Raw genomic sequence first — 17735 nt, forward strand, 5'->3', positions numbered from 1 at the left:
GGAAAGTGCATAAAGACAACTTAATGGATTAAGCTCTCAATCTGTTAAGCTTTCAACTCTAACTTTACAGAATGCTTCTTAGGACCATAATGGTTCATGTTAATATGAACTTTATGGACATTCATTACCCATGCATGTCCATTACCCAACTAGGTCAAAATGTGAGAAAAATGACCTAAACCCCATGTATGACTTCTAGAAACTCAACCAACTTATAGACCTATAAGGCATTAAGCTCAAGAGACATTAATGGGTCATAAAGTTCCAAACTTTATCTCATTGAATCATTTAAATCACAACCATGAACCCAAATATGCAATTAACCCTAGATCTACTAAATAGGGGCCAAAAAAATCAAGTCATGAAGTCTTACAAATGGTCTAGAGAGTGATCCTAAAGATGGAGATGAGTTGCTTGCTTGTTCTTGTACTAAAATCTTTTTCTTCTTCCTTCAAAGTGCATCAAAGGACAGAATAATAAGCTTCAAGCTTAAAAATAGGATAGGGTTGCATAAGGATACTTTTGGATGTGATGGAAGCTGAGGGTGGAGGAAACCCTAGCCATCACTTCCTTTAAATAAGGCCTTGGCCAATGAATGTCCATGTCATGGCGGCCAAGTGAAACATGTGTTTCATGTAGATATACCACATCGTGGTGATTCCTTCATGACGTCGTGGCCAACCAAATTTCTTATAATTAATAATTGAAACTCATACCTGGAATCGGGCCTTATAAATCTCCCCTACTTGAATCAGATTTCATCCTCAAAATCCGTTGCTGCAAACAACTAAGGATAATGCTTCGTCATCTCCTCCTCGGGTTCCCATGTCTACTTGGAACCCTTCTGATGCTTCTATTGCACCTTTCCCAAACCTACCACCTTGTTGCACAAGATTTCCTTCTTCCTGTCTAGACCATCATAATTCATGTACTAAAAAGCAATCGAATACCCATGTAACACCTAGTTTCCATGATGTTTCTAATTTTGGGACAACAGGTCGTAACTTGATGGAGCAAAGGTCTTACAGTTCAAAGGAATAGAGTTTAGACCCTATCGAATATTAATAATGTTGGTTAAGTGATTAAATCCCTCGAATTGTGCTTTGAAACAAAGGGTAAAATTTGAAATATAATATTTTGAGCTTCTTGCATGAATTAATGATTTTAGTTCGGTATGGTTTTAGTTAAAAGTAATTAGATAGAATTGTGGGACTCCTCAATATCTTCGTGTGCATATAAAGATCAATCAACAATGGAGTTGAAGAGAATAAGTTACCGTTGTTTGAAGATGAAGAGGATTTCGGGGAAAACGAGTTTGCCACGGTGTGGTGAGGAGTTCTCCACAGTGTGGGGCGCTATGTATCCCAAACCATTAAATTAGGGTTTGGCTCGTATTAAGGGCTTCAACCCCTTTTTAGGTCATTTTCCATACTCTATTGCACCAAGAAACCCTCTTTTTAGCAAACTATAACCTCCCTTCATAGATTAAGCCCATCCGCTTTCTTTGGACCTTTTTTAGGAGCTTTTGCTAGTGATTTGATGAAGCTTGTGTTGGATAAGGTGTCTAAGTCCATAACTATTTCTAATATGTACTTGACCCGACCCGGCATGGTCCATTTGGGTTACATGGCACCATGCAATTGGATAAACTAAATGAGAGAAATAACACTTGTGGTTTATTAATATATTATAAGTTCTAATATATTAATAGTATTATTTAATTAGTATTGATCAAGAATTAATTTGGAATTAATTAAATGATCAAAAGATAACCAATTAAATATATAGGTTGATTATGTAAATCATCCATAACTTGTATAGTGTGCTAAGAGGCTCCATGGATTATCAAGTTGGGTTAAACCCATAGGATGCTCCATGGGAGTTACAAACCCATGGGTCATGGAAATGAAGAGTCATGACACATTAGGGTTTACATGGTGTAACCCTAGATGTGTCAACACTATATAAGGAACCCATTCTCCACCAAAATCGGCTACACATGAACAAGTGAGGGCTAGGTCGATTTTTGCAAGTGTAAGATACTTTCAAAGTTTACTCCTTTGCATTTGGTGTTGTGTGAAGCATTTGAGGCATCACACTTGGGGTGCTAGGATCACAAGGTTTCAAGGATCATAAGCAACAACAAGGTAAGTTAATCTATCTTTCATTCAAGTTAAAAATTGTTCCCCATGTATGCTAGATAGGAATATAACCTTGGAATTCAACTTTGCATGACAATTAGACAAACATAGATCCAAGTTTAGTAGGGTTGCATGTACACTTAGGAAGTGTTAGAATGCTCAAAACTCATCAGTGGTATCAGAGCCTAGGCTTGTTTGTTTGTTATTTGTGCAAAATTGTTGAAAAAAGTCGATTTTGTATTTTCTGCCTGCTGAACTCGTCGAGTCCATGGGGGGACTCGCCGAGGTCATGTGTAAATTCATCCTACTCGCCGAGTAGGTTCGTGCACTCGATGAGTAGGAGCCTCAGAATGCAGATTTTCCACTTTTGCTGCTGGAAATGGACTAGAAACATTACCCTAAACTGTTTTGGTGTTATAAAACTTATTTTATATGGTGTAATGTTTATGGTAATCCATTTACATTGGCAATTATCAAAATTATAAGTTTTTAAGTGTAAGTTTTGATTCTTGAAAGTGTTCATATTCATCTTCTTGAACTTATGAAGATTAGATGATCATAGGAATTGCTTGTAACCTTGATGGTAGTTTAATTCATGATCATAATGTGTTTTAATGGAGTCCATGACTTGTCCTCAAGTTATGGAAAATCAAAAGTCACACTTTTATTGATATGTGCATAATTAGTTAATTATTTAACGTATATTCTTAGTTATTTTTGATTAATTATGAGAATAATGTGGACAAAAGGTACTTAAAATGTTGAGAATTGTGTTTTCAGTCCAAAAGATATGTTTGGAAGCAAAAAGGAGAAAAGGAAAGCAAGTAAAGATAAAAGAGTGAAAGAAGGAGTCCTACTCGGCGAGTGGATCGACTCTACTCGGCGAGTACATAACGATGTGCCAGAAGATAAATACGACTGCTAATTCAAGACGGATAATTATTGACCTACTCGGCGAGTTGATTCTGTTACTCGCCGAGTACCCTCTGTTTGAGGATATCTATAAAAGACGAATCCTTATTCCATAAGAAGGCATTCCTGGCGAGTTTTGAAGAGAGAGCTGCGACTAAAAGGTTCAGAAGGCGCTAAGGAACCCTAGGCTTCAACAGTTGGAAGAATTCAAGCAATTAGGTTAATTCTACCACTTAGACTTAGGAATTAAACATGTTTGCTTTCATAAACTTTGTTTTTATGCTTGTTTCTACTGCAACTATGAACTAAACTCGTTTTTGTTTCTGTTTGGGGAATACCAAAGAACTCCTATGGTTTAATTATTGATTCTTGTTTAATTGTCTATTGGTGATTTATTAAATTAAGTTTGTTAAAGAACCTTATGTATTAATCACTACTATTTTCTGTTAATTGGAAGGCAATTAGGTTGCATGAACATCACTTAATTGTTAACCTCATATGTCTATGTGAATGCTAAAATATATGCTTAGAAGTAATGATTATGAAACTAAGATTAATAAGAAAATAGGAAGATTAATGTGTGAGCTTGTTTGAGAAACCATCAACAAGAGGTTAATTGAATTAATAACTTAATTGACCATTACAAATCTTATTTAATCCAAATAATTAATCTAGGGAATTAATTAGTTTAAACACTTGATCAATGCTTAAATTAGTTAATTGTCTAAGGGTTAGGAGTAATGAACATGAACCTAACTATTATCATTGGTAACCAATAGCAATTAATCCACCTTAACTTAAATAACCATAGGAGCGAATTGGTTGAACCTAAATAGAAACATCTTTATCAAATTTGGTGAATAGTTGTTGCTTTAGTTAATTAGTTAATTTAGTTTGTTTAAGTTTCTAGTCTTGCAAAACTAGAGAAAAACCCTTTACTTTTATTATTTGTTTTAGTTAAAATTAGCTATTAGTTTAATTGTCCGTTCCCTGAGTTCGATACCTTACTTATCAATCTATACCACTTAAAGACAGGTTCACTGCCTTTGTGTGTTCAATTTACTAATAAAAAGTAGGGATAAAACTAGTGGGTTTAACACACATCATTTATTAAAGCCATTAAAAGAACACAAGAGTTATAAAAATGAAGAGTCCTCACTTTTATTACTCAATTAACTCATAGGTTATAAGAAATGAAAAGTTTTGAAACTTTACAAAACCTGCCCTCAAGTTTTGGAACAAGTAAAGTCTCGATTAAAACTTTAGTTCCAACCCTTACAATTTTAAAAGTTAAAATACAACCCTTATACTTTATAATATTATAAGTTAATAATATATATATATATATATATATATATATATATATATATATATATATATATATATATATAAGATCAAGTCGTCTTACCGCTAGTACGCCTCATTCACAAAGTCGGTCTATAAGGGGGGTATAAGGTTGTCGCCTATAAAATGACAACTTAATGGGTGTCCACTCTCACCCACCGCCTCCTTGATCGGTGGAGGGTCGTTAGCCGAACGGGTAAAACAAGGACTTATAAATTCTCATTAAAAGTATAATGAATATTATAAAGTAACTAAATGCTTTTATTAAATTCCCAATCTTAGTTACTTTAGGAAAAATGTGAATAAGGTGCTAATCAATGAAATTACACTTTACACTTTGCTTAAGTCGTTAGTGGAGCGTGTGTGGTTAACCGGCACACTAACTTGGACTTAACAAGGTAGGTAAAGGGTGACTTAAGGTTTACCATAGTATCGGTGGAGCGTGTGTGGTTTACCAGCACATCGATTGAGTGATAAACTTTAAGGGTACCAAGTGATTTGCATGGTTACTTCACACCTCGTTTTGTGATCCTCGGTATCCCAGTCACAAAACTTGGAGGGCACACTCGAGATTGAAACATGCCTTTGAAAAGTTCATTTAATCTCAAAAGAATCTAGGAATTTCTAAGAACCAATTAAAAACCTAATATTTATATTTCTTTTTTCATGGTGGAAATTTGTGAATCGTCATTCACCTACCTTTCAAATATGTTATAGCTTGGATTACGGCATACCTCTCCTAAGTTATAGTATATTGTGATTGGATCCTAGCCTTAATATTACATTTGGTTGTTTTACCTTAATCTCTAAACTAATCGTGTTCTCTTCTTTCAGATGTCTTCAAACAATGCTGCTTCTGGCTCTAATCCTAATGGCTCCTTTACCCTTATGAACTTGTGTGGGAAAGTCACTTTTGATGGATCCAACTTCAATGAATGGATAAGAAACATCAGGATGATTACCTGCTACGAGGACAAAGAATATGTCCTTGACAAGGAGCTTAAGGAGATTGATGAGACCACTACAACTCCCCAGGAGATCGCTGACTTCCGGGAACATGAAAGGGATGCTACAAAAGCGGCATGCATCATGTTGGCCACCATGACAGCGGAACTCCAGAAGTCCTATGAGGACTTCTACCCTTTTGAAATGCACCAAGATCTGATGAAAAGATACCAACAAAGTGCAAGACAAGAGAGGTATGAAATCATTTGCTCCGTCATAACAACCATGATGAAAGACGGGGAATCCGTCACAAGCTACATGCAGAAAATGCAAAGGTATGTGGATCGGTTGCTAAAGCTTAATGTGAACTTCCCCGAGGAGCTTGCAATAGATATCATTTTTCACTCCTTACCATTGTGCTATGATCAATTCTGCGTGACATATCACATGAATAAGGAAGAGGTCACACTCAGCAAACTTCAGGGACTCCTCAAGACCGCAGAAACAGGTCTAAAGGGTAAGTCGGTTGTTAACACTCCTACTCCAAACTCTGCCCCGGTTTTGGCAATCGGGAAAGGTCGAGGGAAGAAGAGGAAGACCTCTTCGAAGGGTACCAAGGCTAGGACCCTTGATGGCTCTTCTTCAAGTGGAACCAAGAAAGGTTTCATCACTCCTTCTTCTGACCCAAAAGAGGCTGAATGCTTCTATTGCCATGAAAAGTCACATTGGATGCGGAACTGCCCAAAGTACCAGCAAGATGTGAAGGATGGGAAAGTTAAACCCAACCATGTAGGTATTTACACTATCTTATCTAATAACTCACCCCATTCTAACTCTTGGGTCCTTGATACCGGTTGTGGTATTCATATCTGTTTTGATTTGCGGGGACTAAGAGGAAGTGAGAATGTGGAGCATGGAAGAATAAACTTAATCATGGGGAATAGGAAAGCTTTACCTGTCACCAAGATTGGAGTTTATACTTTATTGCTAAGTAGTGGGCTTAATTTAGATTTGAATAAATGTTGTTATTCGCCAGAAATGGCAAGAAATATTATTTCCTTTCATGCATTGTATAAACAAGGTTTCACCTTTTCATTTGATAATGAAGTTGGTTCGATTAATGCTTTCTTTAATAATGTTCTTTATTTTAAAGAATTACCTTGTGATGGTGTGTATGAAACTGTATCTGTGGTTGATAACTTAGGAAATAATGTATTGTGTATTGATTATGTTAATGATAATAACTTGGATAAAGCATCATTATGGCATTGTCGTCTTGGACATATAAGCAAGAAACGCATAGGCCAACTCCAAAAGGATGGAGTCTTGGAGTCATTTGACCTAAAGTCGGATGATAGTTGCGAATTATGCTTACATGGAAAAATGACAAGTCACCCTTTGCAGGTTCTTGTGAGAGGGGTGAAGGTTTGTTGAATCTAATACACACGGATGTATGTGGACCCTTCAAACATACCACAAGGGATACTAATCACTATTATTTGACTTTTACTGATGATTACATTAGATATGGATATGTCTTTTAATCAAGCATAAGTAAGAGACTTTCGAAAGGTTTAAAGAATTGAAACAGGAAGTCGAGAATCAATTGGGCAGGAACATTAAGATGCTTCCATCCGATCAAGGTGGTGAGTATCTTAGTTTAGAGTTCCTCGACTATCTTAGGGAATGTGGGATTGTCTCACAATTGACACCTCCCAGGACACCGCAGTTGAATGGTGTAGCTGAGAGGCGTAATCGAGCCTTGTTGGATATGTTTCGTTCCATGATGAGTCGAGCTTTGCTACCAATCTCATTTTGGGGGTATGCCTTAGAGACTGCTGCCCATATCCTTAATCTAGTCCCTACAAAGTAAGTTGCCAAAACTCCTCATGAGATGTGGACTGGTAAAGTACCCAAACTAGACCACATTAAGATTTGGGGTTGCGAGACATTCGTGAGACGCGAGACTCATGATAAGCTCGAACCTCAAAGCGAGAGGTGAATTTTCATCGGCTACCCACAACAATCCTTTGGTTACCTCTTCTACAGACCTAGTGAAAATGTGGTCTTTGTAGCTAGGAGGGCTGTCTTTCGAGAGAGTGAGAGTTCGTAAGCCAAGGAAACAGTGGGAGGCAAGTTGACCTTTAAGAAGTTCAAGAGTCAAGTGGTGAAGGAACTTCAAACCCTAGCACTCAAATTGAGGAGGAAACTCATGTTGAGCCAATTGACAAGTCTGTACCTCTAAGGCGTTCCAGAAGGGTTAGGAATGCACCTGAGCATTACTATGGATTCCATATTACTGCGGAAGGTGATACACTTATCAGTGATGAGACACTGATAGGTCTAGATGAACCTAACATTTACACGGAAGCCATGACAGGCCCTGAGTCAGCCAAGTGGAAAGAGGCAATGGACAGCGAGATACAGTCCATGTATGACAATCAAGTTTGGAACTTGGTTGAGAATGTACCAGGTCGTAAGACTGTAGGGTGCAAATGGATCTTCAAGAAGAAGACCGAAATGGATGGTAAGGTACACACTTATAAGGCACGACTAGTTGCAAAGGGTTTCTCACAAACTCTGGGAGTTGATTATGATGAGACCTTTTCTCCAGTGGCCAAGATTAAGTCTATTAGGGTTCTGTTAGCCATAGCCGCATTTCATGACTATGAAATATGGAAAATGGATGTCAAAATCATTTTCCTTAATGGAAAGTTGGCTGAGGATGTTTACATGAGTCATCTAGAGGGTTTTGTCAATACAGAGTACCCTAATAGAGTGTGCAAGCTTGAGAAATCCATTTATGGGTTATAGCAAGCACCTCGCAGATGGAATCTTTGCTTTGATGAGAAAGTCAAAGAATTTGGCTTTTCTAGGAGTGAAGATGAATATTGTGTATATGTCAAGGCTAGTGGGAGTATAGTTAGCTTTTTACTGTTGTATGTGGATGACATACTACTCATAGGAAATGACATCCCAACTCTGCAGGAAGTTAAGTCCTGGCTTGGGAAGTGTTTCTCTATGAAGGACCTTGGAGAAGTTGCCTATATTCTAGGGATAAGGATCTTGAGAGACCGGAGTAAGAGACTAATTGGACTTAGTTAGAGTACCTACTTGGATAAGGTGCTAAAGAGATTCGGCATGCAGGACTCCAAGCAAGGAGATTTGCCCATTCAGAGTAACGCCGGATTGAGTAAGACACAAAGCCCTAGTACTGAGGCTGAGATAGCATAAATGAGTCAAATACCATATGCTTCGGTTGTAGGATCGATCATGTATGCTATGACATGTACTCGACCTGATGTAGCCTTTGCCTTGAGCATGGTTAGCAGGTATCAGGGGAACCCTGGCAAGGCACACTGGACTGCGGTAAAGAATATCCTCAAGTACCTACGGAGGACTAAGGATTGGGTTCTTACCCTCGGTGGGAGTGATGACTTGAGAGTTGTGGGGTATAGTGATGCTAGCATCCAGACTGATAGGGATAATTTCCGCTCTCAGTCAGGCTGGGCCTTTACCTTAAACGGAGGAGCAATTTCTTGGAAGAGTTCCAAGCAAGATACAGTGGTTGATTCCACTTGTAAATCAGAGTATATAGCAGCTAGCGAGGCAGCAAAGGAGGCGATATGGCTGAAGAACTTCATTAAAGACCTTGGAGTTATACCAGCTATTAAGGAGCCAATGGAAATTTTCTGTGATAGTGAAAGTGTAGTTGCCTTAGCCAAGGAACCAAGGGATCACAGGAGATCCAGACACATCGACAGAAAATAACATTTCATCAGACATCGAATAGAAGAAGGACTCCTCGTGGCAAAGAGGGTATAATCGGATGAAAATCCAGTAGATCCCCTCACGAAGGGACTGACTCGGGCTAAGCATCTCCAGCATGCTCGGAGCATAGGGTTGAAGGATGATATTAGATTTAGTAGTTAGATAACCTTGAAATTTGTTAAGTGTAATTGACATTAGATGATGAATAAAAGGTGTTTTATTTATGAGTAAAGTGTTGCTATCTCTTGTTGATCGTTTACTATATTTCTTTTGCATATTTTGACTTCCAGAATAATTATGTTTGGTATATCATATTATTCAAACCTCCACAGTCGGTCATATGTCGGAAGTAGGTGTGAATCAAGAGTGTCATGATTGGTTGCAGAGGTCTAAGGTGTTGGATATGGCTACAACAATCATGAGTGCTCATAAGTTATGAGCAATGGACTCAACCCACGCTCACTGGAATCACTTCATGGAATTTATCTTGAGTGATTGTGAGACGGTAATATCATATAAGTCTTCAAACCTAGAGATATGATTTGTTACTTATGAGTTGGTTATGCATTGATTGTACGAAAACGCATTGGTAACTCGATGTTATAATACGTGCTCTTGTGTATAATTCAATGAGTAGTAGAACAAACATATGATTCGAAGTTTATCTGTTCCTTCTTGGATTAGAAGCTGATATCTGGGCCCCTCGATGATTTTGTTTTGACCTATGTACCGGGCCCGGTCAGAACTAATTTGATGTGCTTAATTAAGTTCTTTGTCAAACAAATCGGAAATCGGGAAACAAACTGTTGGATAATAAGTAATACATTATTCCATGTATTTGTCCAGCTGATATCTAGAACAGAGGATTATATGATCACTTATCTTAAATGGCGTATCATCATCTTCTCAGTTCCGAGAGACCTTGAAAGAGCTACGACTGCTGATCGGTTCCTGAAGTCATACTTGCAGTTATAGTTATTAGACTTATCCTAGTGGGAGACTGTTGGATAAGGTGTCTAAGTCCATAACTATTTTTGGTATATACTTGACCCAACCCAGCATGGTCTATTTGGATTACATGGCACCATGCAATTGGATAGACTAAATGAGAGAAATAACACTTGTGGTTTATTAATATAAAATAAGTTCTAATATATTAATAGTATTATTTAACTAGTATTGATCAAGAATTAATTTGGAATTAATTAAGTGATCAAAAGATAACTAATTAAATATATAGGTTGATTATGTAAATCGTCCATAACTTATATAGTGTGCTAAGAGTCTCCATGGATTATCAAGTTGGGTTAAACCCATAGGATGCTCCATGGGAGTTACAAACCCATGGGTCATGGAAATGAAGAGTCATGACACATTAGGGTTTACATGGTGTAACCCTAGATGTGTCAACACTATATAAGGAACCCATTCTCCACCAAAATCGGCCACACATGAACAAGTGAGGTCTAGGCCGATTTTTGCAAGTGTAAGATTCTTTCAAAGTTTACTCCTTTGCATTCAGTGTTGTGTGAAGCATTTGAGGCATCACACTTGGGGTGCTAGGCTCACAAGGTTTCAATGATCATAAGCAACAACAAGGTAAGTTATTCTATCTTTCATTCAATTTAAAAATTGTTCCCCATGTATGATAGATAGGAATATAACCTTGGAATTCAAATTTGCATGATAATTAGACAAACATAGATCCAAGGTTATTAGGGTTGCATGTACACTTAGGAAGTGTTAGAATGCTCAAAACCCATCAGCTTGAAGATCAAGAAAAAACTTTTTTGGTTGCAAGGAATGTTGTTTCAAGTTTAGATCCATTAAAGGCACTCCATTTCTTGATTATTATGAGTATAAAGATCTTATCTTGCTCTTTAGGTCTTTAGATCTTGTCATTTGGGTTTTTGGCACTTTTGTTCCATTTTATGGGTGATCTTGGAGTTGAGTAGACTCTAACATCTTTTGATCAGTTTGGAATGCTTCTTGGATCTCATAGAATAGGAAAGTTATGATCTTTTGCCTTCCCTTTAAGTTATGCAAGTTATCTTGGTCCTTTAGGCCGTTTTGGTTTATTAAAGTTATGATCTTGAAAGTTTGTGGCATTATTATGGATAAAGTTGGAAACTTTATCCATATAAACATCATTTTGCTTTAAATTTGAAGGTTGGAGACTTGGACTTAGTGGATTAAGTTGAGAAAGATTCATTATGAAGCTATTAGGTTCCAGATTTGATGTTGTAAGCCTTGGTCTTTACAGATTAAGCTCTTAACAAAGAAAAAGGAATTCTGCTAGAGACCACGACGTGGCCAAAGAAGGTCGACGACATGGTGGTGGTCTAAATCTCAACTATTTATCCTGACTTAGCCACAGCCTAGCCAACAGTTCACCATGGTGTGGTGGTCGTTAACCTTTGTTGACTGTTGACTATTGACTTTTCAATCAGTTTGACTTTTGGTCAAACTATGATAGAATTGAGTCTTTAGCTATGTACTAGTTCCGGTTTGGTTTTAGGTAGCTTGCTTTAGCTGTTATGTTATTGAGTTTTGCTATTGAGCCTCTATTGATTAGCTCAGGTGAGTTTTTTCACTATACTTTGTATTGTAATATATATATATATATATATATATATATATATATATATCCTTGTGTGTAGGATGTTGGTATGTTGTGATGATCTGTTAGATTGGTAGATCTGTCTGATTACCATTATTTGCGGGTTATGGTTTATTTGTTTGCATATGTTGAGGTACTGTGTTTGGGTTGAGGCGGTCATTGTTTGTGCTATAGGCCTAGATACCAGGGTAGTCCAGGTGTACTATAGGCCTAATGGAGCAATTCAGCTATATCGTAGCCCTTGCGAGGCGGTCCCGTTAGACTGTAGGCTCGGTAGAGTGGTCCAGGTGTAGTGTAGGCCTTGCGAGGCGGTCTAGTCGGACTGTAGGCTCATGTGTGCATGCATTGTATGTGTATTGTTTTGTGTAGCATTTTAGGGAACTCACTAAGATTCGTCTTACAATTATGGATTAAATGTTTTTTAGGTACTATTTAGATACCGAACGTGGGACTATACACATGCACATCAACCGCTTTATGATTCGCGATTCCACAATCTTTTCCTTATAACTTTGGTTTTGAATTATGATTTATGAACAAATGGTTTGACTTGAAAGTAACTTCATCAACCCAAGTGTTTTTTCTCTTTTGAAAATGAAAAGTTTTATTCTGGAATTTGGGACGTTTCAACCCAACTCCTCGTGAAACCTTCTCCAAAACCAGGAAGTGTAATGGACATCATGATCTAAAATTCCCAAAACCAGAACCCCAAGACGTGCAACTACTTCCTTTATGTAAATCTTGGCTAGCTTATCAACTGATGAACTCTCCTGTAATGGGATGAAGTGGGTGCTCTTGGTCAACCTATCAACGATAACCCAAATCGAATCAACCACACGTGTCGTCCTAGGCAAATTTGTGATGAAATTCATAGTGATATCCTTCCATTTCCACATGGGAATGGGTAAGGCTACATCTTTCCATGGGGGGTTTGATGTTTGGCTTTGACTTTTTGGAAATTCAAGCACCACTCTAAGTACCAAGGTATCTCCCTCTTCATATAGGCGCGCCAATAGCTAATTCTCAGGTCTGTAAACATCTTTTTGGTCTGTAGATGGATCAAAATCTTCAACTTGTGCGCTTCCTCCAATAAATTATGCCTAACCCCATCAGAAGCAGGAACCCATACTCTACCACACTGAGTTAACAAGAATCGACTATCTCTAACAAATAAAGGAATCGGACCCTTGATCTTTTCTTTCTTCCAATTCTCTTTCTTTAACCCATCAACTTGTGCCTCCTTGATCACATATAATAATGGTGAAGTGATAGTCATTCTTAAACATAGGTCTCGGAGAGGAGCAATGGTCGCCATGCGACTCAAATCATCATCCACTACGTTGGTCTTCCCAGGACGATACAACATCTCATAGTCATAACCCTTCATCGTATCTAACCATTTGTGCTGCTTCATATTCAGGTTCAGCTGATCCATTAAATACCTTAGACTCTTGTGATCCATGTAGATAGTACAACAGACCCTATATAAATAATGTCTCCAAATCTTGAGAGAGAAAACCACAGCCCCCAACTATAGGTGATGAGTAGGATAATTCACCTCACAAGGCTTCAACTGCCTCGAAGCGTAAGCAATCATGTGACCCATCTGCATAAGCATTAACCCCAACCCCATGATAGAAGCATTGTAATAAACCAAAAAACCATACACACCCTTGGGAAGGGTCAGTATAGGAGCCTCACATAACCTCTACCTCAAAGTCTCAAATGTCGCCAGTTGCTTAGACCCCTATCAAAAATTGATATTCTTCTTCATTAATTGGGTCAAAGGAACAATGATCTTGGAGAAATATTGGATGAATCTCCGATAATACCCCACCAAACCCAGGAAGCTCCGAATCTCATACGGTGATCTCAGGACCTCCCACTGCATCACAACCTCGATCTTGGCCGGATCAACCAAGACACCATCGTGGTTGATGAGGTGACCCAAGAACTGTACCTCACGCAACCAGAAATCACATTTGAAGAACATTTCAAAAAGTCTATCCCTCCTTAATGTGACAACCCGAAGTTGATTCCGTCGTCGTAACCCATTCCGTCATTAAAAATCCGTCGTCTTAAATTGTTTCTGTTTCATTTCTAAATTTGAGTTTGCTATTATGACATAATTATTGTCCAAACACATTAGAAACTCGTGGAAACACCCCGAATTATTATATAGAAAAATTTTAGTTTTATTTCTTCAAGTTATAAAATAATTAAATAAAAGCCCCGCTTATCAACAGTATCGGGTAGAATTCCTCCGTGTCCCAAACCTTAAGCATATATAAAGTTGAGAGAGTCTCATTTGAAGCCTTTTTCACTCTCTCTCTTTACTCTCTCTCTCTACTTTCTCTCTCTAAAACTCGAAATCAAGCCAAAATCACCCTAATCAAGCTTCAAATCATCAAGGTAACTATCCTAGCTCCTAGTATAACACCTTTAACCTTCAAATTAGTGGATAATCTATGAAATAGGACCATTTGCATGAGTTTACGGTCCTAGAACAGCCTTAGGCCTGAACTCACATAAAAGCGGTTTTTGGGCCATAAAACCCTTCCAAACCTCATTTGGAATCTAGAACAGACTTAGATCACCTTGAACTCTTCATTTAGGGTATCAACATGAGTTTACGGCCCAAGCATATGCTTGGACCGTAAACACCAATTCATGGGGAGTAAACTTCTTTTAAGGTGTTAAAATGCCACTTACACACCTCATAAGCCTTAGATTGAAGTCTAGAAGCAACCACAATCAAGATAAGGGCCTTAAACATGGTAAAAACAACTCCCATAGGAGCTTACAGCCGTAAACCCCTCAAGAATGGGTTCTTAGGCCGTAAACTCCTAAAACATGGTCAAGTGGTACCTTAAACTCATCCCAAGGCTTGTTTAATGACTTAGAAACACTTGTAAAGGACCTAGGACCACCAAAACACCTTAAGACTTGACACATTAGAGTTTACAGCCGTAAACTCCTCAAATGGTCCTTAGGATGTTCAAAACCCATTCCAAAGCCTTAAAACCAAGTCTAGTATTAATCCTCAAGTGAAATAAGGCCATTTAGCACCATAAAACACATCACCATGAGTTTACGTCCGTAAACTCATGGGGAGTGGGTCATTAGGGTCGTAAACCCTCTTATGAGTTTACTCTTGAAGAGTAAACTCCATATCCAAGCCATATATCTCCATAGATGTCACCCGGGTCACTCCAAACACTTGTAATGAAGTGTTTTCACGTCTTGGAGTGTATAATCCTATCTAAATTGTAGTTCAAATCCTAATTAGATACAAATATGTATCTTTTCATATTACATAGGAACCTCACACGCGTACAAGCCCTGAACTAACGTTTAGCATCCAATCAGGCACATTCTTCGATCGGTGAGTTCATACCCTACTCTTTTTCAATGTTTCTCAATGTTTTCAGAGGGGAATACAAGCAAAAGTACAAGGAAATCTTGTACTCAAACTTATGATTTTATTTGATCTATATCATATTTCGTACGCTTTTAACACGGAAAATTTTATTAACCGATCGTTCAACTTGCAGAATAAACCGTCATGTTATTTGTGAAGCTTGTTTTAAAACGCTATATTTTATATTTCACAAATGAATTTCCATATAATTGTTGTTAAAAGCATGAATCTTAAAGCATTAAAATGTTCTTGATATAAGCTCCCCATAGATATGAAAGTATAGCTAGAAACATAACGAATACGAAAGTATAACTAGAAACATAACGAATACAAAAGTATAACTAGGAACAGAACGAATACGAATGCGAATATGAATACAAATAGGAATAGGAATAGGAATAGGAATAGGAATAGGAATAGGAATAGGAATAGGAGTAGGAGTACGAATACAAATACGAATACGAATATGAATACGAATACGAATACGAATACGAATACGAATACGAATACGAATACGAATACGAATACGAATACGAATACAAATACGAATACGAATACGAATGCGAATAAGAATACGAATAGGAATAGGAATTGGAGTAGGAATACGAATACGAATGCGAATACGAATACGAATACGAATGCGAATGCGAATGCGAATTCGAATACGAATACGAATAGTAGTTGGAATAGGAATAGGAGTAGGAGTACGAATACGAATACGAATACGAATGGGAATACGAATACGAATACAAATACGAATTCGAATAGGAATAGGAGTACGAATACAAAAGTGCGCCTTTGGAATATAACCGAATGTAAGACAACTAATGGATAACTAAACATTACTTTAGGAAAATAAGGGTTTTTCCTAGGATAACTGAACTGTTCTTAACTAGACCGTGGAACTAATGGATAACAAGACTTTACTTTAGGAAAATAAGGGTTTTTCCTGGGATAACAAACTGTACAAAATCAGAACTTGTAATAAACGAATAACTCAACTAAACTTATAAGAAAATATGGGATTTTCTTGGGCAACAAAATTTTTCGGAAAACCAAAGGAAATTTGTACATTTTCAGAAAACAAATCTTTTATGAACTCACAAGCTTTATGCTGATTTTCAAACTGCTTGTATTCTCAGGTCCATATTTGACAGGTACCCAGCGATCCTTTTTGGCGAAGACGGAGTACGTAGAAGACACGTCTTTACTTTGTTCATATGATATATATGTATGACACATGTAACACTTTGATTTCAAACAAACATAATAATTTTATGTAATGTATTGTTTTGTGTTTACTATGCTTACTATGTACATTGGTTGCGATATACATGATGTCCTCCACCCCGGGACGTTTCCGCCATAGGTTTCGGGGTGTGACAGATTGATATCAGAGCCCTTGTTTATAGTGAAGTAGTATGCCAAACCTTACATGGTATAAGACTATAAACATTAAGGGGCCTAAGTGCTCTGAACTAAAAGTATACCTTAAAATATAAGTATTTTCAAAAGTATACAAGTATACCTAACCGTCGAAATCCGTAACTACAAGTAGAACAAAACATAAGTAAATGGGTGTTGTACGCTGCGGTTAAACTTGTGCAGTTATGTAGTCATGTCTAGGATCAATATAGCCTGGCCAACTATATTCATTCGAGACACGGCCAACATGTGCTTAGGAGTGACTGTGGAATGCAGCATGCCTAAAACTTACCCAATGCCCCAAACAACGAGCCGTCGTCGCAACGAATCATGAAATACTATGGGAGTATTTCTCGAGCCAATCTATTGTATAAATCCTCATTCAAGCATTGTTCCTTGATCATTCCCTTAGCGATAATTTATCTACTTTGATAACTCTTTCCTGCTTTATCGCTTAATGGAATTCTATATATATCGTAATGAGATATCCATTGTATCATATCTCTTGGTTCAATTTAGAGGACTTATGATCCTCTCTTTCCTGGCTATTCTAGATCAAGATGCCTCCTAGGAAAAGCCCCAGCTCAAAGAACAACAACAACCCTCCGCCACCACCACCTCCTCCTTAATTTGATCCTGCCGTGTTCCAGACAGCTATTGCTGCCGCAGTGGTAGCTGCCATGTCTCACAAAAACCCCGGTGGTTCAGGAGGTGGTCCCCAGCCCCAAAACCAGGAAGGTAGCCAGGGACACCGGAAGGAGTGTTCCTATAAGGACTTTATGAACGCGAAACCCACATTCTTCGATGGCACTGGAGGTGTCATTGCCCTAACTCGGTGGTTAGAGAAACTCGAATCTATCTTCGAGATCTGTGCCTGTTCGGAATCCGACAAGGTGAAATTCGTCGCCTGCACATTTACCGATAAAGCTCTGACTTGGTGGAACGGCCGATTCAAATCTCTAACTCTACCTGTAGCCAATTCTATGGGTTGGGAAGTCATGAAGGAACTTCTGTTCGCGCAATACAGCCCTCGGGGCGAAATTCAGAAGCTGGAGCATGAGCTCTAGAACCTGAGGATGAAAGGTTCCGATATCGCTGCTTACACTTCAAGGTTTGACGACTTGGCGCTTCTTTGTCCAGGGATGGTTACCGCGGA

The 17735-nt window shown here is 38.0% G+C and overlaps 1 protein-coding gene across 1 annotated transcript; it reads right to left on the reverse strand.

Annotated features, from left to right (window-relative positions):
- Positions 1–12643: 12643 nt before the first annotated feature.
- On the reverse strand, positions 12644–13120 carry LOC145067850 (uncharacterized). Its single transcript, XM_079014886.1, has one exon. It carries the CDS (start codon positions 13118–13120, stop codon positions 12644–12646), a length of 477 nt encoding a protein of 158 aa, XP_078871012.1.
- Positions 13121–17735: the final 4615 nt, after the last annotated feature.

The sequence above is a fragment of the Lactuca serriola genome, chromosome 8, assembly GCF_051521515.1.
Source record: "Lactuca serriola cultivar US96UC23 chromosome 8, Lser_US96UC23_V15, whole genome shotgun sequence".
Lineage (NCBI taxonomy): Eukaryota > Viridiplantae > Streptophyta > Magnoliopsida > Asterales > Asteraceae > Lactuca > Lactuca serriola.